General features: G+C 36.1%; 1 protein-coding gene across 5 annotated transcripts in view; it reads right to left on the bottom strand.

Annotated features, from left to right (window-relative positions):
* Window positions 1-15,655, bottom strand: part of OTOG (otogelin) — a 114,941-nt gene extending 99,286 nt beyond the window's left edge. For all 5 annotated transcript variants that reach the window (XR_005556860.1, XM_039344644.1, XM_039344646.1 and 2 more), the window contains exons 1-9: window positions 15,390-15,655; window positions 15,154-15,214; window positions 13,528-13,582; window positions 9,288-9,378; window positions 8,481-8,579; window positions 7,986-8,140; window positions 6,796-6,914; window positions 5,801-6,006; window positions 4,106-4,239 (exon numbers count right to left, since the gene is read on the bottom strand). Coding sequence is in view for 4 of the 5 variants with exons in the window: in XM_039344644.1 (XP_039200578.1) it covers window positions 4,106-4,239; window positions 5,801-6,006; window positions 6,796-6,914; window positions 7,986-8,140; window positions 8,481-8,579; window positions 9,288-9,378; window positions 13,528-13,582; window positions 15,154-15,214; window positions 15,390-15,444 (975 nt within the window). In the remaining variant the exon portion in view is untranslated. The remainder of the gene's footprint in view (window positions 1-4,105; window positions 4,240-5,800; window positions 6,007-6,795; window positions 6,915-7,985; window positions 8,141-8,480; window positions 8,580-9,287; window positions 9,379-13,527; window positions 13,583-15,153; window positions 15,215-15,389) is intronic.
* Window positions 15,656-23,010: the final 7,355 nt, after the last annotated feature.

Raw genomic sequence — 23,010 nt, 5'->3', positions numbered from 1 at the left:
AAGTCTTTGATTTTAAATCCTTCTGATGAAAATATTAAAGAATCTGTAAAGTTATTAAGGACACAATTCAATATGTTGTTAGCAGATCAAGCTGCAACCAACTTATTGTTTATGAAACAAAATACATTTTGTAATGCTAACAAGCCAGGGAGATGGTTGGCTTACCAGTTAAGAAAGAAACAGAGACAGAGAATAATAGATAAAATAAATTATCAGGGTAAATTAGTTTCTCAGAAGGAATTGATTAAGAAATCTTTTTTGGAGTATTACCAAAAATTATATAAATCTACCAATGTTCAAATTTTAGATATAAATAAATATTTAAATGAGGCTAGTTTTCCCAAATTGACAGAGAATCAGAAGCAGGAAATTAATGGCTTAATTACCAAGGAGGAAATTACGTTAGCAATTCAGCAATTGAAACCAGGGAAAGCACCGGGTACGGATGGGTTAACAGCTGTTTATTATAAAGCTTTAATGGAGGAGATGATTCAGCCATTAGGTAATCTTTTTAATGATATTTTACAGGGTCTAGAGATTCCTCCTTCATGGCGTAGTGCTTTTATATCACTGATTCCAAAAGAGGATCAAGATCTTACTTTACCAAAGAATTATAGGCCTATATCTCTTTTAAATGTGGATTATAAGATATTTGTAAAAATTTTAGTAAATAGGCTTATGAGGGTTGTGCATCATCTTGTGCATAAAGATCAATCTGGGTTTATAACTGGAAGGTATATGAAAAATAATGTTAGACAAATTATTAACTTATTAGAATATTTAGACAAGAACAACCAAGTCCCTGCAGGGTTGATATTTTTAGATGCTGAAAAGGCTTTTGATCAATTGAATTGGCATTTTATGTTAAGAGTAATGGAGGAGATGAATTTTGGTGAAAAGATAGTACAAGCTCTTACGGTAATATATCAAAAACAAACGGCACAACTTATTGTTAATGGAGGGTTGTCAGAGGTTTTCACAATAGAGAAAGGTACCAGGCAGGGATGTCCATTATCACCGTTGCTGTTTGTTTTAACATTGGAAATATTGTTAATTAAAATTCGAGAGTCGCAGGAAATTAAAGGAATAGAAGTTAATAAAAAAGAATATAAGTTAAGAGCTTTTGCGGATGACTTGATGGTTACTTTGTCGCAACCTACTCATTCTGTAGTAAAGTTATTACAATTAATTCATTATTATGGTTTGGTCTCGGGCTTTAAGATTAATGTTAACAAGACTAAAATTTTATCTAAAAATATGACTAGCCAGGAGAAGCAGACCTTGGTTAATTTGACGGGTTTTGAAATTGTTAATAAGGTAAAATATCTGGGGGTGATGTTATCTGTTTCTAATGCAAAATTATTTAAAAATAACTATGAAAGGTTGTGGGTTAGGGTACAGAAAGACTTGAAGAATTGGGAGAAGTTGCAATTATCCCTTATGGGAAGAATTGCAGTGATAAAAATGAATATTCTACCCAAGTTTCTTTTTTTGTTTCAAATGCTACCGATTTTGAAGAATGAGATTAATTTAAGCGAATGGCAGAAAGGCCTTAACAAATTTATTTGGGCAGGGAAAAAGCCAAGGGTTAAGTTTAAAATTATGCAAGACTTCCGTGAGAGGGGTGGACTCAAGGCACCGAATTTGAAATTATACTATGATGCGGTGGTTTTAACACTAATCAGTGACTGGGTAAATTTGACAAATCTTGAGATACTCCATCTAGAGGGATGGGATTTACTTTTTGGGTGGCATGCCTATTTAATATTTAATAAAAAATGGATTGGGTTTTTAAAGCTCATATTTTAAGAATTTCTTTACTCAGGACTTGGAGAAAATATTATAAAAGTGATTTTAAAGTACCATTATGGGCTATACCTTGGCATGCGATAGAAGGAATAAAAAGGGGTGCTAAAATGGATATGGTGTCTTATAGACAGTTACTTAGATAGGATGGACAAAACTGGCAGTTAAAATCACGGGAAGAGTTAGCACAAGAGAATATTATTTATTCTTGGTTCCAATATAGGCAATTAGTAGATAGATGGAAGGTGGATTGTAAGGTGGGTATTCTTAGAGAAGATGAAAATCTTATTAAGCAAGTGAAGGATCAAAGACAAACCCACATTAAGAGGATTTATGGGATTTTAGTTGAATTGGATTCAGAAACGGAACTAATTAAAGATTGTATGATCAGATGGGCGCAGAATTTTCGTGAGCCAGTTTCATTGGACACCTGGGAAACCATCTGGGTCAGAAATGTCAAATTTACACAAGCACAGAACTTAAGGGAGAATTTTTATAAAATGTTTTATAGATGGCACCTTGATCCACAAAAAATGTCTCTTATGTATCCTGACTTACAACCTAAATGTTGGAGATGTGGTTGCATGGATGCTACTTATTATCACATTTGGTGGTCGTGCAGAGAGATAAAAGCATTTTGGATTAAGATATGGTGGAATATCCAGAGAATTTTTAGAAGGAGGGTAAAATTTACTCCGCAATTATTTTTGTTGGGTATAGTTACTGATTGTGATACAAAGGAGGTTATATTGATGTTAAATTTGATTACAGCTGCGAGGCTGTTAGTAGGACAATTTTGGAAGAAGGAATCTTTGCCTACATTGCAGGAATGGTTTCTTAAAGTGTCTCATTTGGCGGAAATGGCAAAGATTTCGGCTTTTTTAAAGGAACAAACGCAAGAGAAATTTCTTGCTGTTTGGGATAAGTGGATAAAATTTATACAATTTAAACTGGATATAAAAAAATATTATATAGCCTTTTCATAATCTTCATTTATATATATATATATATATGTTTTAATGTTATATTTTCCTTTTTATAAATATAATTTTTTTAATTGTTTTTTAATTAAGCCTATATTCTGCTCTGGGAAGCTCTGGGGGGGGAAGGGGGGATGTTTGGGTGGAGGGTGGGGAAAGGGGGTTTTGTTATGTAATGTTTAGGGTTTTTTTGTACATGTTGTTTTTTGTCTTTGTATGGTTTTGTTCTTTTTGTAAAACTTATAAAACTTTTTAATAAAAAAAAATAACGGTGGAAAGGAAAGTCGTAAAATGGGGCAAAACTCACTTAACAAATGTCTCACTTGACAACATAAATTTTGGGTCAGTTATGGTCATAAGTCGAGGACTACCTGTGCAAAATGCATTCTTACTATGCTCTGTTAACAGAGGCACATTTTACACATAGGTAAATAAATTTTGCAAACTCATCCCAGGATACATAAAGAATGTTATTAATATATACACTAGGAAAAAAATTCTAGAAATTTATGGAAAACTGAACTACATTGGTCAAAATTGTAATAAATGTACCTGGTTTTTTATTTGTTTGTTACTGACAATTGCCTATAAATAGAAAAGTTGTTTCACAGGTGCTCATCTAAATGCTGAAATCTACTTAAATTCTGATACAGGCACTTCCAAGTATCTACAGACTACAGCTTTAAATGATAAAATACTAAATTCTGAAAAATAATAAAGGATAAGGTATTAAAACCAACTCAGACGTAATAAGAATATAATCTATCAGCTAACCATATTCATCAGCTAATGTAACTCCTCAGCTTGTTTTGTTCCAAAAGGAAAGAATTATATCTTTTGAGGTAAAACTTACAGTATATAAAAAACTAGTTGAAATTAGATAAGAATCAGATTTTTTTTTCTGTTTGACTGCTTGATTGCTATGTTGTCTTTTTTTCAGGAAATCTAAACAACATGTACAAATTCCACAGCCACCAACTTGTGAGGCATATTAAGCTGAGAGATAGCCTTAGTCAGCCTCAGTGGAAGAGCATGGTCAAAAACTTGTCACAATCTAATAACTACAATCACAGTCTTCCTTGTCACAATCCAATAACTACTTCACTATACTTCACTGATAGCTCCTATGACACTTTTGGCATTTATAAAGTCTTCTAGATCACAGGGTCTCTCAACACAATGTCAACTAAGAATAAAATATAAGCCGGTATGGCAGACTTACATAATAAAAGGGTGATGATTGTGACTGAATAGACAAAAAAGCTTCATATTTAAAACTAAATCTTATTTTGTGTGGTGTGTTGAATAATCATACTTACCTGCAAAAATGCATTAGTTCGACTCAAACAGGGTGGTTCATAACTAAAAGATGTGCCCCAGGAACGGATGTTCTCCTGGGGAGGATTTTCCCTCCAACTTTCCACAAACTCTTCAATATCTTCTGTAATTTTTTCTAGGGGGCAAATACACAGATGCATAAATGCGGGAAGTTCACTTTATCATCACTATGTTTCTTTCATAATTTCCATCTAACTTCTTAAGTAATATTAAATTAGTTCTAATGAGTTCTGAAACAGAGTCAGTATTCAGTCATCTAGCCATTAATACCATGCTGTCTAATGAAATCATCATACTTATGCTAATCAGATCCACTGAAGACAGTTCAATTGCTGTTGATAGAATAGTATTGTAACATACACTGGGAATCTTCACTCAGAATAATGTTGGAGTTTATGATGTTTTTTGTATGAATTTTAAAAATTCTTTTTGCATTAATCTTCTTTAGAGATTTTCTGCCATACTGTGTGGGCATCTAACAATCATGGGATGAGTCTCTAATCAATAAAGCATATAGATGCAAATACACAGAAAATGCATAATATAGGACATACATTACTGATTACGATCCCGTAACACAAGCAACCTGTCTGTATCAGCTGTGGGGAAGAGTATCATGAGAAATTTTCTGCATACACCTTGGAAGGACATTTTTTTTAGTATAATAGATGACATCATGATTTTTCTCTCTTATTTGACTGATTACAAGAGTCCTGACTTTCCAGTTCTCATCCATTTTTCCATATAATGAAATCGGTACTTATAACCCAAAATAGAAGGTCAGGCTATTTAAAAAATACCTTGCTGGCACAATATTCCCTTTACTTAATTCCTAAACTACATTAGTTTGGTTCTAATGTTCCTATGTCTTAAATATTCCATGCAGATAAAACTAGAACAATTTGATAGGTGTGTATTTTTTCTATGTTCAGTTTTATAATAATATAATATAATATAATATAGTATAGTATAATATAGTATAGTATAGTATAGTACAGTACAGTAATGTAATGTAATAATATAATATAATATAATATAATATAATATAATATTATATTATATTATATTATATTATATTATATTATATTATATTATATTATATTATAGGAACAGTTGCTGGAATTAATATGTCTAGTTTAATGAAGAGAAGGATGAGGGGTGACATGACAGCAGTGTTCCAATATCTCAGGGGCTGCCACAAAGAAGAGGGAGTCAAGCTATTCTCCAAAGCACCTAAAGGCAAGACAAGAAACAATGGATGGAAACTAACCAAAGAGAGAAGCAACCTAGAACTAAGGAGAAATTTCCTGACAATTAGAACAATTAATCAGTGGAACCACCTGCCTCCAGAAGCTGTGAATGCTCCAACACTGGAAGTTTTTAAGAAGAGATTGGACAGCCATTTGTCTGAAATGGTATAGGGTTTCCTGCCTCAGCAGGGGGTTGGACTAGATGACCTCCAAAGTCCCTTCCAACTTATTATTGTTGTTGTTGTTGTTGTTATCTCATACTGAGCTGCCCAAAGTAAAATTATCCTCAAGTGTTAGATTTCACTTAACCCATTTATTCTAATCTGTATTTTATTTACATTTCATTTCCTCGGATATCTTTATAAAGGATTACACATGACATATATATAATACTGAACAAACATTGTAATTCAAGCAAATACTCACCGTAACTTGTGGAAAGCTCATCCTGCAGAATGGCATTGTTATTACCACACAGTCCATGGGTTTTGCCCAAGTAATCAGGAGCCATCTTAATATAAACAGCAGATATTCCATCCCAAGCTAAAGAGAATGCATACTGATGTCTAACAATGACATATCCAGCTACTTTTTGGATATGTAATTTCCCTATGGTATATGGTAATTGTATTCTAGGAGACAAAACAAACATCACCATAAAGAAAAGAACATAGTTTTCTTTTCAAATTCCCATTTTCATCTTTGTGATTCTATAACTGCCAATGAAAGTCAAGCAGAATTACTGCCTTCAACTGCACAGATCTTATTACTGAGTCACGTTCCTATTAATGGAAAATAAAGACAATGGTAGTAACAATGTTCTTAATATGGCTTGTTAGTAACAATGTTCTTAATATGGCTTGGAGAACAATCTTAATTCCCTTGTTTTGAATAGCTATGTTTCTTGTGGAGAACTAGGGCTTTGTGAAAAAGTATAGGAAAAGGCAAGCAAAGGGAAGAATTCAATTGGTGTAGAAAAAAAGGCAGCATGGTCCAGAGATATGCTGCGGCCCATAAAACAAAAATATTTCAAAGAGACTGTACTACAATTGCTACAGTCTGCCTGGAAATGTCAATTTACATTTTTCAATATTTTTTTAGTCCCCATTGGCATTAAAGATGCTCTTCTGTAACCCTGCTTTTTATGTTGGTCAGCTATATAGCTTTTGACTGATTCGGCAAAAGTATCCCTGTGATCCCAGAAACACCTGTCAGTCAGCAGAAAGTTATATGAAATTTTTATTTTTTAAAAAATAACTATTGATCTCAATTGCACAATGTATTACAAAGTAATTGCTATATATTATCCACAGGAATGAAACTTGTCTATATTTAGAAATTGCAAAGAATACTTAAATCTGCAATGTTAAAATAACAGCATAGGTAAAAATACCATGAAAGTGAATATATGTTTAACTTACCCAATGCCTTTGTAAGTAACTTCATTACTTAATCTGATTTCTTCTTCTCCAGAAAAATATAAGCTAACAGATCGTTTACAAGAATATGGAAAATAACTGCATTCTGGATCATTATGGATCTGCAAAAAAAATGAGATAAAAATTTGAAGAAAAGTTAGATTACAATTTGCATACAACTTCAGAAACAGGATCCTAAATAACATTGAAATTATAAACATTAAATCAATGCCTATATCTTAACTACAGCTGAATTGATAGCTTGACACTACATCTGGTAACAACTGTATTCCCCAAAATACAAAACAGTACATATAAGTGAAGCTTGGAACATTTTGTTGTTGTTGTTAATTGCGAAGTCGTGTCCGACCCATCACGACCCCATGGGCAACGTTCCTCCAGGTCTTCCTGTCCTCTACCATCTTCTGGAGTCCATTTAAGTTCACACCTACTGCTTCAGTGACTCCATCCAGCCATCTCATTCTCTGTCGTCCCCTTCTTCTATTGCCCTCAATCTTTCCCAGCATTAGGCCCTTCTCCAGTGAGTCCTTCCTTCTCATTAGGTGGCCAAAGTATTTGAGTTTCAACTTCAGGATCTGGCCTTCTAAAGAGCAGTCAAGGTTGATCTCTTCTAGGACTGACCGGTTTGAACGCCTTGCAGTCCAAGGGACTCGCAGGAGTCTTCTCCAGCACCATAGTTCAAAGGCCTCAATTCTTTGGTGCTCAGCCTTTCTTATGGTCCAACTTTGGAACATTTAGGTTCAATCAAAATCCACATTCTTTGGAGCGCTATTAAGCTGGGATCTCTGCAGTCTTCAATATTTGCATGAAACATTGTTTAATTAATCTCCAATTGCGCTTGCTCCCAAATCTTTGCCAAGCATAGAAAGATTTTCATGACCGCAAATCATGAAGCAAAAGGGGGTTATAAAAGTATCAATGTTTTTAACCATCATGCGCAGAAAAGCACTTTGTATGGGTGCATGAAATCTCAACCAAACAACAATAGAAAAAAAACAAAATCATCCATCATACACACCTATTCTTTCTGACTTTCTCTGAAACTGATAGTGTCAGAAGTGTCATATTACACCAATAGCCCATCTACTAGACTAACTAGTTAATTCATAAACCCCAGAGCTGAGGAAAACAACTATACTACACAATACCCCTTCATTCTTATGTTCACTTACTTGTATGGAAAAACTCTGTTCATCTAATTCATTCTGCCTGACAAGAACATATGTAGATTTCCCAGAGAAAAAATAGTAAAGCCCATCAAAGGTTTCATAATGATATTGTCCCCACGTTCGGCAAATGTTGTCTCGTTCTGTTCCCATGTTATGTACTATAGCAAAAGAAGAGGGAAAGAATTATTCAGAAGCGATACTACTCTTGGCTTAACTTGCATCCAAGAAAGTGATGACTGTTAACATGTAGTCAGAAGAGGGAAAATATTTGTTTTCACAATAGGCATGGTGATACATAACATTTATGGTTGTTGGGATTCCTGCCCTCATCCTTTTATTTTTCAGAATAGGGCATGAAAACTCCAAACTACAGATTTGTGCCTTTGGGGCAATTGTGTTGATTCTGAGAATAAGTCTATCAATCTTGTTAAAGGTTATTTCTGCTTCTTAGATCATTCTAGGTAAAATGGGTGGTTTAAAATGATATCATATCCTTACCTATCTGACATCTTGATCCAGTTGCATTATATCGACTACAGTTGCACATTTTCCAGTGTACACATTCACCTCCATTGAAGCATGCAAATGAACCTAAATCTATTTTTAAATAACATGCAATATTTTGTTACAAGTTATGTATAATAAACAGATGATTAGAATGTACCATACCTTCTAATTAATGTTAGAAATCTTCTCAGCAAATAATTATACTTTATGGTATTTTATTCTATATGACAATGATTTCTGAATATATATTAAGATGACATAATCATTTGAAATAAAACAAAAAGAGTCAGTGTAGTTTGGATAAACATTAGATATTGCAGTAATTCTGAGAATCAATTGCTTCATAAATAGGAAGCCACCACTGAAAAGGACTGTCATTTGGTACATGCTCCAATAACTTTAGGAAGAGATGAGGACCCTCAACAGGCCATTCGCAAATGTCCACATAAGCTGAGGGCCACCACTGAAAAAGAGTGGTATATATTCTATGAACCTCAGAAAATGCTGGAGATCCTCAACTGGCCACCCACACACAAATTGATGCTTTATACCTTATGTAATAAACAGCACTTTGAATTAAGCCAGGAAACAATAAGGTAACTGCAAAATTGATATTATTCTACAAGGATGGCAGAGCCTCATCAGCCACTTTGCTGCTGAATATTGTACCTTGCAAGTTCAACTTTGGAAAATGTTCAAATAATTGTTGGTAAGGAAAATTGATTTAATTTACTGCTATGATGAAATAAGGTTCATCATAGTGATTTTAAAAATTTACAAATAGCTTGGGGAGCTTACTTGATGAATCACAGAATATGTTACGGAATCTTCTTTCCCTGTATGAAGATGCTGTGGTAGAGGAAGAATTATAAGATGAGAATCCAGATACCTGCATTAAAAAAAAAATCTATTAATTTGAAATAACATATAATAGTCCATTATTCATAGGTGTAAATGGATTAGAAAAATGTACCAATGATTGAAAAAGTTATGACACATTATTTTGTTGCAAGTTAAAATATTTCAGTATGGCGTAGCATAGAAGCTTAAGTCCTCAAAAATATGCTTTATTGAACCTTTACAGAATATATTTATTGTAGTTGCACAATCATGGTGCCATCTATGTCACTGGAGTTATTTCTTCACTCTTGCCCCTTCTAATTGTATTTATCTGCATTTATTTCTTCAATGTGGGGCTTTTGTGGGTTTATTTTTTTTAGTAATAGAAATCCTTCTTCCATCCCCTAGTCCAGGGGTCCCCAACCCCTGGGCCACAACCTGTTCAAAACCGAGCTGTGGGAGAAATGGGCAAACACATGCATGTGAAGCTCCACTTGCTCAAGCAGTGGGCAAGCACACACATGAAGCTCCACTAGTGCAAGCTCCAGTCGTGCAAATGGAGCTCTGAATCCGAGCACCCTCTGTTCACCCAAGTGGAGCTTCATGCATGAGTATATGCGCCCTCCACTCAAGTGCCCTGCTCTCATGCCAGTGGAACTTCGTGCATGAGCGCAGGCACCCTCCGCTTGCATGAAACTCTATTCAGGCGAGTGGAGGGTATGCACATGCAGCATTCACACAAATGGAGCTGTGCGTGCACGTGTGCACCTGCCACTCACACTCACCCCTGCCAAGCTAGAAAGGTTGTGGACCACTGCCCTAGTCTAACTTGGCCTTACAAAAAAATTCTGAAGGAAAAAAGATGGAATGAATGTGTGTGTGTGTGTGTGTGTGTGTGTGTGCGCGCGCACACACACACAAATGTATGTATAATTTTATTAATATTTGCAGTTATAAAGATAAAAGACTAATACAAGTACAGTTGTTAATTGATTCCAAACAAATTTTTCCCATAAGGAATAATATATTAGTCACAACACCGACAAGTTCTAGCTTGCTTATCAAGTACCAAACAAACAGCAAATACCGGGACAAAATTTTCACATAAAAATGTGTCAAGTAGCAATTTGACATTTCAAAGCAGTCAAGTACCAAAGTACACTGTAGTCCTCATCTTGTAAACATGTGTTTATTGACCTTTTGCAGTTAGGGCAGCACTGAAAAAAGTGACTGATGATTGGTCCTTGCACTTATGACTGTTGTGTTTATCCCTATGGTCATGTTGATCAAAATTCAGGTACTTGGCAACCAGCATTTATTTATGACAGTGGCAGGATTCTAGGATCACTTAATTGCCATTTACGACCTTCCCAGAGAACTTCAACAAGCAAAGTCATTGGGGAAAAGTGGACTTGCCTAATGACTATGTGATTCATTTAACAACCATGGTGATTTGCTTAATGACTATGGTAAAAATAGTTACAAAATTGGACACAACTCACTTAATAGTCACAGCTTAGCAACAGAAGTTCCAATCTGATGATTTTCCTCTTCATCACAAATACAAACAATTTCAACAACTTATCACCTTCTCTAAGAATACAGTAAAACATCTCTTCCTCTCATATGTCATATTCTATCTATAAACAAATTCTTAAAGTCTTGTCAACCTATCCTAGTCAACAAAAGTCCATTAAGAGTTATCAAAAAAGAACATATATATTTTAGCCTTAATCCAATAAACAAATATTCCTTCCCTTTACTTTAACACACTAACTTATCATTTTCTCTAAAAATACAACAAAAATCTCTTTTTCCAAATCTTTAAAGACTCAGTATTTGGTCCTGGTCAGCAAACTCCATTAAGGGTTACAAGAAACAGCATACTATACGTATTTTAATCTTGATCAAATACACAGCTTTATATTCCTTCCTTTAGATTTTAACATTCTTGATCTTTAATCCCTTTAAATGGTATCCCAGAATTTATTTTCATTTTCTCTTTGTCTCTTCTCAGAAATCCCTCAAACTTTAACAAGCCAAAGTCACAAAATTATCTATATCACTCTACTTTATATTCCTTATAATTATTAAGACATGAGTAAATTTCATTTGTATATCCATTGTAACGTATTTTTCCAGTAACGTGGCTTTAATAATATTTAGTACCTTTCTTTTATACCTGCCAAATATTTTACACGTACTCTGAGCAACTTAATTAAGATCAACAACCTGAAGATAAGGCAACAAAAGAGGCCGCTTCCAGTTCTTGGACTCTTTTAACAAAAACACAGTTTTCCTGCCAGTTGATTTAATTTCCTGTGTGTATTTTGTATAATTTTTTGCTGTCTGTTTTCAGTAACAAAAATTGGAGAAAAACAAAAGACAGGATCTGAATTTAGAGGAGTTAAATAGGCTGCACAAAATAAAAAGAATAGGGTTTTTTGTGCAAATGATATGGATGAATAGTTTTGTTTTGTATTCTTTTTTCTTCCCACTTTCAATGAACATATTTACACTGATAAAGTACAATAAATTAAAGCAATGTATCTTGATTGTTTTTAATCCTTATTGTAACTGCAAGATTCAATTGAAGGGGAAGCAATGTAGAAATACTATATGTTAAATAATAAATGTACTTTTATTAAATGTAGTCAAACTATTAGGAATATGGTTTAATAAGTATTTGTTAACTTGGGAATTAATGGAAAGCAAGCAAGATACGTATTGATTTTTGTCAAATACCACTCCCAAACTTCTGAATGAGGCCTAAATGTTAAACAAGCCTTCTCAATTAAAAACAGGAAATATATTTTAGTGATTATTTTTAGACAAACTGTTAAATGATAGTACAGTAATCATTTCCAATAACTCACCCTGATGTTTATTTTCTTATTCTTGCTTGCTTGCTTGTAACATTTTACTCTGTTTTAAAATGTAATAATCAAAATCTGGCAGAGCAAGAAAAGCACCTAAGGCCATATGCTTTGAATTATTGTGAATTTGATTGAAAGAATGATTATCATGTGGGCACCAGGTTGTAAGGTTTCCCACTTAGCCTCACAATTGCCCCAGCATTACTCAGGAATTTAAAAGAGCCAAAGAAACTCCTGAGGCAAGGTTTCAGCAAAGAATTACAACTTTTATTTTGATCAAAATAGACTTGGGTGATCCCCATCTCTCTTTGTGACTGGTAGAGAGATGAAGGCAACAACCTGGAAAGATGACTTCCATCTTTTATACCTTTCCAGAACAAAGAGATCAGGTCTTTGTATCAGGAACAAAAAAGTACAGAAAAATAATTCCAAGATGACTCATACGCAGCAACCCAGGCTCCATCCATAACTCCTTTTTCCCCCTCCCCTTACCGTGCTCTTTTCATGTAAGCAATCACCTGTACCTAAAGCATGAAACATTTGCTTCTATATAATTTCCCAATATAAAGCACCTACAAAGCTTCTTGCACATAAACAAGGATATATATACAATGATTACAAAGTATCACTACTAATATCAACATTACTAAATCAACCCTTCAATGCCATTCACATTATACATTTTGTTCTAAATCTTATAAAATGAAGTTTATAGAATCTAATTCATTTTTATAATTGTAAATTTATAAAATGGACCAAAAATTCATATCTCCTTGTGCTGTGTAATCTTTTTATTAATTTTTTATTAATTTTTTTTTTGGAAAAAATACATTTTAAGTATGATGTATTATTAAATGTATGTAGTAATAATTGCTTCTAAAGTGACATAGTTGTTTTTTCTTGAATCTGTTAAATCAGTTGTATGACACATTCATACATTTTAATACATTTCTTCCATTCAAAATATAAAAGGGGAAGCATTTTGCTTAATGCTAAGTGCATAAATGATCCGACTGTTCATCATACCATTCCAATAAAAGAACAGAGGTCAAGGCATCTGCTAACAAATATGTCTGTTGATGAAAGTAAACTCTTTTTGAATTGCAAAGCTATCTACAGCTCAAGTTTTTTCCTCAATCCTGCCAAAAATGAAAATAGTAAAGGTATTCAGATCAGGAGTTTAAAAACTCAGTGTCAAAAGACAGAAGGAAAATAATCATAGAATTATAAATTTACATACAGGATATGCTAGTCTGGGAATTGTTCGTTCTATCAGTCCAACTTTTAAAACTCTAAAAACAGCTGCAGAGTTGGTGCCTTACCTGATTGCTGAGGACACTAGGATCTCGTTTCTGAGGAACCGCGCTGCTGTCATTCCTAAGGAAGAAAAGAACAAGGCTGGATTTGTTGAGCAGAGGTAATCTGCACCTTTCTTACTCATGCAGAACTTAGGAAAACTGCACCTCCACTCAATTTGAGGCCTCCTGACTGAATCAGTAGATTAAAAAAATGGAATTTAAGGGGTGCCCCTTAATTCTTGATGCTGCTGAAAATAAAGCCCTGTCTTTGAGAGCTTTGATTGCTACTACTCAGTCAGCAATAACGAATTCCTTTCTTTATTTTTTTTCAGTGTCTTTTTATAATCCTATTTTTCCTTTATATAACCTAAGACACTTTAACTTACTTTTAAAGGAAGTAAGAACATTCTTCGCTTCTGAAATTGGGAGGCATTAATTGATGTTGAATATTTTAATAGTTTAAATTTTATTGGTAGAAATGCTGTGTTTATGCGAAAATTTTCCCAGCAGATTGTATACCACATATTCCAATCACCAAATCATTTCTTGGGAATAAAAAAATCCTTCTACCCAAATTACTTGAAAAATAGAAAAATACTTTCATTTTATTATATTTATATCAATTTTCTTACATTTTCATATATTTTCCAAAGCATTCCATACTTTTCAATATTTAGCACATCAAAAAAAATTCAAGCTCTATGACTCATCTATAAAATTCTACAGGATGCTAAAATATGAAATAGTTATTTTAAATTCCCTTTCTTAACCTGCAAAATACATATACATATAATTGTATATTATTAGACTACGATTACTAGATATCTAAAACCTTGTGACTTTTAAACACTATTTTTTATTTCATAGATCAGAGCACATTTCTTTAGAAATAAATGTTCAATCTGTGACAAAGTTTATGCAATGCTAAGTCATTAGTTATGTAATTAGTTTGCTACATAAGGAAACTAATTGATTCACCCATCATGAATCAGAATACATCTTTGCTTAGACTTGAAAAATTCAATGGGACTTTCTTCCCCAAAATTGCAGGAAAAGTGCACCATGGTCCACATTAAATCATATTCATAGTTGGACTTCAAAGGTTGCAGAACACGTTTTACTGATTTTCTGTAAGGGATTCATAGCTTCCCTGTGTACGGATTTTGACTGTTGCCCTTCTTTTATCTTAAACACATCTCTAAAAATTTCAGTACAACACAAAATATTGTTCCCTGACTGGTATTCTCAGGATGTTTTGGGCTTCAACTTTCATAATTCCTAGCATAGGCAGAGAATTATTGGAGCCATAGCCTAACACCTGTAGAAAGTCTTAACAGAGTCGTGGCAAAGCTTGATAAACTTTTCAGCATCACTTTCCAAATCAGGACCACATTCTTGGGACAACCGCAGCACATACACACGAGGGACCAGGCCAGTCCTGAGCACTCAAGAATCAAAGCGCCGGAGCAGAATTTCACCAGGTATCACTTTACCCATCACAAGGGCGGCGAGAATGCCAGACACTCTTCACTGCCCTCTTGCATTGCACCTTGCAAAAAGGGCAAAGAAAGGTGCCTTCTGGTCCAGAGACGGCGGGAGAATTTCGGCGAAACGGCTGAGACCCGAACACGCACGGCCCACATTTCTTACCTTGACTGCCAGGAAACCGAAACCGGGGACAGTTGCGCCGCCGCGCCGCGCCAGAAGAGTCCTGCAAAAGAGGAATCGAATCGACGTGGACCAAGTGGAAGGTGCCTTCCCTGAGGCTCCTTCACCTGCTCCCCCGGGAATCGGCCCTCCGGCTCTTCGTGCTCATCACCCCACGCCCCAGATCGGTCGGAGCAGGAATCCCGCCTGCTCGAAAGCCCACGAACTCTGCAACTCACCGTGAAGAAGCAACGCGCGAAGAAGCGCCCTGAAACGCCCGGAGCACGGTTCCATCTGGGCGTCGCCGCGGGAAGCTTCAGGAACGGCTGCTCGAGCCTGGGAGGAGGAGCGCGCTTGATTCCTCTTTCCCACGGTTAGAGAAGGTCTCCGTGCCGGGGAGCCCGTCCGGCTGCTGGGCGGGGGGAGGCGAGGGGCGGATCCGCTGCCTGCCTCGCTTTCCCTTCTTCTTCCAGAACTTCTGTTCTCCGCGTGAGGGTGAAGGTGACGGCAGCAGCAACCGCCAGAAGGGGCGCTTGGGGAGTGCCACCCTGATTAGCATAATTTTGCCCTCTCTGGAAGGTCCTTCTCCCTATTTGCAAACAGCACGCCTGGTCTTCAAACAGGAACTCGTCAGCTAAGGAGATTTCTGCTTGAGGAGCTTTTTTACGCTGGTCAGAAGAAGGAAAGAGAACAAAACAATATTTTTTTCTTAATTAAGTACAGTAGCTGGGTTGAGTAGAAGCTTTGTTTTTCATTCCTCCTTGGAAGTGGTTTGCCATTGCCTCTTTCCTAGAACTGAGGGAAAGCGACTGGCCCAAAGTCACCCACCTGTGATTTAGGATTTTGTGCCTTAACAAAAGCCCACTGAATTCATTGCATTTTTTTTTCCTCCCAAAAGAGCCATCATTTGATGGCTTCCGCTTCCTTTCACTGGGAATATTCGAAGATAACCCTGTTGAGAAAATAGCCTGCAAGTGTCTTTGATCATAACATTAACATTTTGATTAACTTGCTGATCAGATTAATTTGATCAACACAGCCAGGACCTCTTTTTTTTATGCTGTAAGTCAGTGTTTCCCAAACTTGACAATTTTAAGGCATGAGGACTTCAACTCCCAGAATTCCACAGCCAGCAACGCTGGCTGTGGAATTCTGGGAGTTGAAGTCCACATGCCTTAAAATTGTCATGTTTGGGAAACACTGCTGTAAGTCAGTCCAAAGGCACTTCCACCTAGCCATAAAACTTCTCAGGGATCGTCACTGCTGTACTCTTCCCTTCCAGTGCTTCATCCAGTTGTTCAAAGGGGGAGCAGAATAGCACGTAAGCCCCAGGGGGAAAAAATATCTTCTGTCATCCATACTTGTTTTTACAATGAAGGAAAGCCACCCTTTGAAGCAACAGGAACAGTAATAATTGTGAGGATGATGGCAAGGCAGCTCAGAACTTGGCTGGAAGGAGAGAGAGGGAAATCCCAAGATGCAGGACAAAATGGAAGGTCTGATAAGATAAGATAAAAGATACGATAACCTTTATTGCCATTTTTTACCGTGGGCACAACAGCACACATCAAAAATGAAATTTAGTTGCCTGCTCTCAAAGTGAAACACATATATGACACACACCTAAAACATACTATGTACAACATACGTATAGACCCACACCCTTATATATACATAGCAAATAAATATTAAGTACTGTCCATCTTGAATATATAATGGAAGGAGGAAGCTTAAGAATTCACAAGGTTTATGCTATATGGAATGAAACTGTGGCTGAATCTGGATATTCTGCTACGGATACCATGAAGCCTCCTCTCAGAATGTAACAAGGAAAACAGGTCGTGAAGAGGATGTGTATGAATGGGAAAATCTTCAGCTCCACAAAAAAATATCACAAAGTCCTGTTTGCATTCCCTCTGCAACAGTTCAGCCAACTATTAATCATTCATTAGCTTAATTAAAATTAATTAGCTCAACTTCACCAGACCCTGACACTATGGAAACACAGTAGCAATGCCAGGCTGAAGTCTTCATACCAAAATGCTTTTTCTACTTTTTTGATACAAAAATAGTAGGCCAAACTATATAAAGGACCTAATTAGATGTCTTGTCATCTGCTGAGCAATGGTTCCTGTAAAATCTAATGAAAAAACTAACCTCTCATTCATCCTCCCTCCTCTTGTCCAATTTTCTAGCTCTCATTCATAACAGGCAAAAAAACTAAGCAGGCAAATAGGGAAAATCGAGGTTAATCGTTATCATGCATACCTCTTTACTTAGGCCCACAGATTAAAAGAAAGTTTACTGGATGCCTTGGCACCAGGCTAGAAACCAGGAGACTGTGAGTTCTAGTCCCACCTTAGAGTTAAAAGCCAGCTGGGTGACCTTGGGCCAATCACTCTTCACTCGGCCCAAATCATGTTACAGAGTTAACATTGTGGGGAAAAGAGGAAGAGGAAGGAATATTAGGTACCGTATTTTCCAGCGTATAAGACGACTGGGGGTATAAAACGACCCCCGACTTCGATGCCGATTTCCATGCCTAGAAAGTCGTCTTATATGCCGGAAACTACCGTTATTTCCGGCGTATAAGGCAACTGGGCGTATAAGACAACCCCCGACTTTGGCGCCGATTTCCACACCTTAGAAAGTTGTCTTATACACCGGAAAATACGGTATGTTCCTACCTTGAGTTATTCATAAAAATAATAAAGATTGGAAATAAATACGTTTCCTATGTCAGTAATGGAAAACTTCCACTGCAAATATTTCCAAGAATTTTCATATTATGCACCTGCTGTGCGTGTTGTCATTTATTATCTATTCTATTTATTCTGAGCAAATATATTTAGTTTCCCTTTGTGATCATTACAACAGGTCCTAATTTTTCAGTCACATTCAAAACATTCTTCAAGGAAGCTGCAACTATTAATTATACATTAAATGTGTTTAAAAGTTAATGGTTTTAGTTGAAGAGTTCTGAATGTGCTAAATATTCAAAGCTATGTCAGTATTAGTTTTCACACATAGCTTAGTTTTTTTAAAAAAAAAAAAAAAAAGTATTATCCTGACAGATTTCAGAACCCTCTTACTCCTGTTTAAAGAAATGCTCTGAATCACTTTTTTATTTCTTGTTATCATTCTGTGTGCACTTTTTCTTTTTTCATTCTTTGCCCCTTTTATCTACTTTTTATTTTCTCTCTCTCCTCCCTTTGCCATCTGCTATCCTTTCTCTCACCTCATCTCTCTTACTTCATCCTTCAACTCTCAAATAAAAGAAGCTTTAAAAGCTGCCAATGTCGGGTGAGAAATTGTCTCAGATAAAAAGGTTTTTTTTAAGCTACCAGGAAGTCTGTTAACAGTAAGAAATTAAAAAGCTCTCATTCCCTCTTTGTAATTAATTCCCCGTGTATTATATTTCCAGCTGTAACAAATGGTTCATTTCATTATAAACGATGAAACGGTACTGAAATCTTCAGCAAGACTTTTATTCCATTGTAAATGCCAGTTGGAAAATCACAATTAGAGGAGACTGCACTTTTCATTATTTTATTTATTTATTTATTTCCCACCTTTATTATTTTTAGGAATAACTCAAGGTGGCAAACATATCCAACACACCTTCCTTCTATTTTTCCCACAACAACAACCCTGTGAGGTGAATTGGCTGAGAAAGAGTGACTGGCCCAAAGTCACCCAACTGGCTTTCATGGTTAAGGCAGGACTAGAACTCACTTTCTCTCACTTTCTAGCCTGAAATGTTAACCACTAGATCAAACTGTTTAACAGTTTAGACTGTTCACACTGTAAATAAACCTTGGAAGATACTCAGGATAAGACCTGCTTTCAAATCTTAGATTATCTAATCTGATTAGATTTTAGATTTTCAAAGCACCAGCAGGCAAGAAACAATAGATGGGAACTAATCAAGGAGAGAAGTAACCTGGAATTAATGAAAAACTTCCTAAGAGTCAGGACAATTAACTGGTGGAACAGCTTGCCTTCAGAAGTTGTAGGTGCTTCACTGGAGTTTTTAAAGCAAAGACTGGATAGTCACCTGTCGGAAATCGTGCAGGGCAGGGGTCTTCAAACCTGGCCCTTTTATGACTTGTGGACTTCAACTCCCAGAATTCTCCAGCCAGGCACACTGGCTGAGGAATTCTGGGAGTTGAAGTCCACAAGTTATAAAAGGGCCAAGTTTGAAGACCTCTGGTATAGGGTCTCCTGCTTGAGCAGGGGGTTGGACTAGAAGAGCTCCAAGGTCCCTTCCAGCTCTGATTAATTCTCTCTTAATAATCAAAACACTTCAGTCCCAGTGTGGGAAACAAAAACAGCTAATTTACATAAGTACTGCAGGTCACCAGCAAGAAGGTAAGAGAGAGCAAAGAGTCACAGACTAACTATAAGGAAAGCACTGTTTTGTTTTGTTTGTTTTGTTTTGTGGAATAGAAGTGTTACCTGAAAGAGAAACAATTTTAATTTCTTCAGTTGATCCGCTAGTTGTAAAAAATTCATATTGAATTTATACATAACTTCTCTGAGGCAGGGACTGAGACATCAAGTTTGATGGAGCACATTCACAGAAAAAGCTCTAAATTAAATCTGGTGACAGTTTTCATAAACCAGTTACTGATTATGGCTAGTTTTGATTTCCCTCCATTTTGGCCATTTTTTTTCCAGCTGTCCCTGGAGAAAGCTGGTTGGCTGATACCACTTGCTGTGTGGGTTTTATTGTTTCATTAAAACTCCCCATAGACTCCAGATGCCCATTTTTTTGCCCAATAGGTCTGGTATGGAACTGGTGTGGCTAAATTGGTCCAATGTTATCACTATTTCAGCTTTTTTTTTTTACTCCAAAGCCTAAAAGGAGGGCTAATGATAATTCTACAGCTGTGTCTGGATGACATAATAAGCCGTGATATAGATGAGTAAACCAGCTATAAACTATTATTGAGGTATCGTGGTACATCTAACTACAAATCTAACTACAACACAGTTTAGCATCTCAAAAGAATAAGTAATAGCAATAGCAATAGTGCTTAGACTTATATACCACTTCACAGTGCTTTACAGCCCTCTCTAAGCGGTTTACAGAGTCAACATATGGCCCCCAACAATCTGGGTCCTCATTTTACCAACCTCGGAAAGATGGAAGGCTGAGTCAACCTTGAACTGATCAGGATCAAACTCCTGACAATGAGCAGAATTAGCCGGTAATACTGCATTCTAACCACTGTGCCACCACGTTCTTTCATAAGAATCTAACTCTCCCTTCAAATCAGATTTCTAGTAATATCGTGGGCACACACCTATAGTTTTCTTGACAAAATGGGGAAATGGTTTGCCATTTCTAAGATTTCTTCTTTTGTCTCCCAATTTCAGTCTTATGTATAGCACTGGCACTTCCTGGATCATCTCTCAGCTAAGCATTAACCAGGCCATATTCTCTTATGCTTTTTTAACATCAGCCAGGTTTAGTGATGATTCCTTAGGCTTTTTAGTCTCATCTACATCTTTAAAAAAAAACATTAGTTATACATATGATGCTAAGGTATGGTTTGCTGAATTGTGGTTTATTCAGTTGGCTGAGTTCATATAATATTAAGTCAGAATCCAATTAATCATTATACCTATGATGAAACAACATGCTTACCAATGGGTAACTGAGCAATAGTTTATTTGATTAACTCTATTGGGGTGGGGGGGATTGAACAGACTGAACGATAAACTGATCATACAATCTGGATTCACCTAATAGGCTAAAGCAATAGGTTTCAAACCTGGTAATTTTAAGATATGTGGACTTCAACTCCCAGAATTATCTAGCCAGTATTTTGGGTAGTTTGCCACTATGTGTGAATCCAGACAAATATGTTTGCTATACGAATACATTACCTCAAATTATAGATACTGAGATTCCACATGCCTCTCTCAGAATATCACTAAAAATATTAACAAAATAATAAGTTGCAAGAAATACAATATTTTAAAACATACAAACAGAGCAAAGCATTAACCTTGCGAACTCTCAAGCTTCCTCCTTCCGTTATATATTCAAGATGGACAATATTTAATATTTATTGCTACGTATATGTAAGGATGTGGGTCTAAACATATGTTGTTCGTAGCATGTTTAGGTGTGTGTCATGTATGTGTTTCACTTTGAGAGCAGGCAACTAAATTTCATTTTTGATGTGTGCCATTGTGCCCACAGTATAAAAATGACAATAAAGGTTATCTTATCTTATCTTATTTATTCTAATTTAATCTAATAACTGAACTGGTCTCACATTGATCTCTTTCAGCTTTCTGGATAGCCAAGAAATTTTAAACATTTGAGGATACTTATCTTACCGGCTTAAAGACTTTAAGTTGAATGGCAAATAATTATCTTTCCCTTTTTAAGTATAAATCCATTCACTTATTTAATTACTTAATTTACAAACTATCCAAATTTGTCTTACACAAGGCCAGTACATGAGAAAGCCAGAAACATAATAATATCTCAAAAAATAATAGCAATATAAAAAACTCAACATAATAAGAATACTAATAATAAAGTTTGGATAGTGAATCTTGCAGTGTCTGGAAACAGCAGAAGAGAAGAATTGAAGTCAATTCTAAGCTCATAATCAATCATTGCTATTCGCTCTAAACCTACCCATGCTGCCACACTCTACGCCGGCTGTAGCTTCCAAATGCTCTTCCAAGTTAGCCCCATGTAGAGCATGGGTGTCAAACTCGCCATGTCACGTGACGTATTGCGACGTATCGTGACTTTTTTTGCATTGCTGGAGCTGGGGTGGGCGCGGCCTCCATATGATGCAACCGGCCCGCAGGCCAGCAGTTTGACACCCCTGTTGTAGAGCAACTTATACATCTTATTTGCTGCATTCCCACAACATTCTATGCCAAAACCAATGAATAATATTAGGGCTGGATATGGTAGCATGCTTCAGCCAGGAAGTGCAGACAATGGCTGAATTTCTATATATTGATTCACAAACTAACCAATCCTTTGCTATCTTAGCCTGGTATTTTGTATAGCCCATCTGACCAATTCCAAGGGGAAATGGAGACTCAGACCTGGATTTCTCTCACCTGTTCTAGCCCAGTTCTTTAATGATTATGCTCCACTGGCTTTAATGGACTAAGAGCACGCTTTCTGGAAAAGCTGAAACTATTTGAAGTCTTTGGAGTACAATTTGTTTCTAGAATGTTGTGGGAATGCCAATATTATTTTTTGCCTTACTTGGTTGATTGGGCAGTGTGAAGTTACTTTAACCTAAAAATAACTAAGTTGAGGAAGAAGCTATCTTGAACGCATATACTATGCCAGCTGTCAGAGATGCTAGACCACCAGATGCTTTGATTTCTGGCTTCCTGCACTGAGCATGGGGTGGATTCAACAGTCTCAATGGCCCCTCCAGATCCTATAATTCTGAAACATTTTTACAGACCCAAAGAATAACACAAGAGTTTCAAAAATCTTGAAGACCCAAGACACTTAAGTGACAGTAAGGTAAAAAAATCCACGGATCCAATATCAGCTTACACTGAAGATCGTTGTATTTATGGGAAGAGCTGAGAAAGCAGAGAACTTGTATGAGTCTCTTCCCCACCCCACCTCCATGCAAAATACTCTGCACTAACCTTTCACATATTCTACTCTCACCATCTAAATAAAATTAATGTCAGATATGAGTTACCCCCCACTTCCACTCTGCATCTTAAAAGGTTCAGTGAAATTTTATTGCCTGGTGGTTTTTTGTTTTTTTGTTTAACGTAAAAAAGGAAAAATTCCTTCAAGTCACAATCCTGATGACTTGATGGGCATCAACGTGTAGCAGAAATTCAGCC

This window comes from Crotalus tigris, unplaced genomic scaffold, assembly GCF_016545835.1.
Source record: "Crotalus tigris isolate CLP2741 ecotype Arizona unplaced genomic scaffold, ASM1654583v1 scf7180000017933.3771270, whole genome shotgun sequence".
Classification (NCBI taxonomy): Eukaryota; Metazoa; Chordata; class Lepidosauria; order Squamata; family Viperidae; genus Crotalus; species Crotalus tigris.
The sequence above is the reverse complement of the archived record's forward strand: the minus strand, read 5'-3'. Positions and strand labels throughout refer to the sequence as shown.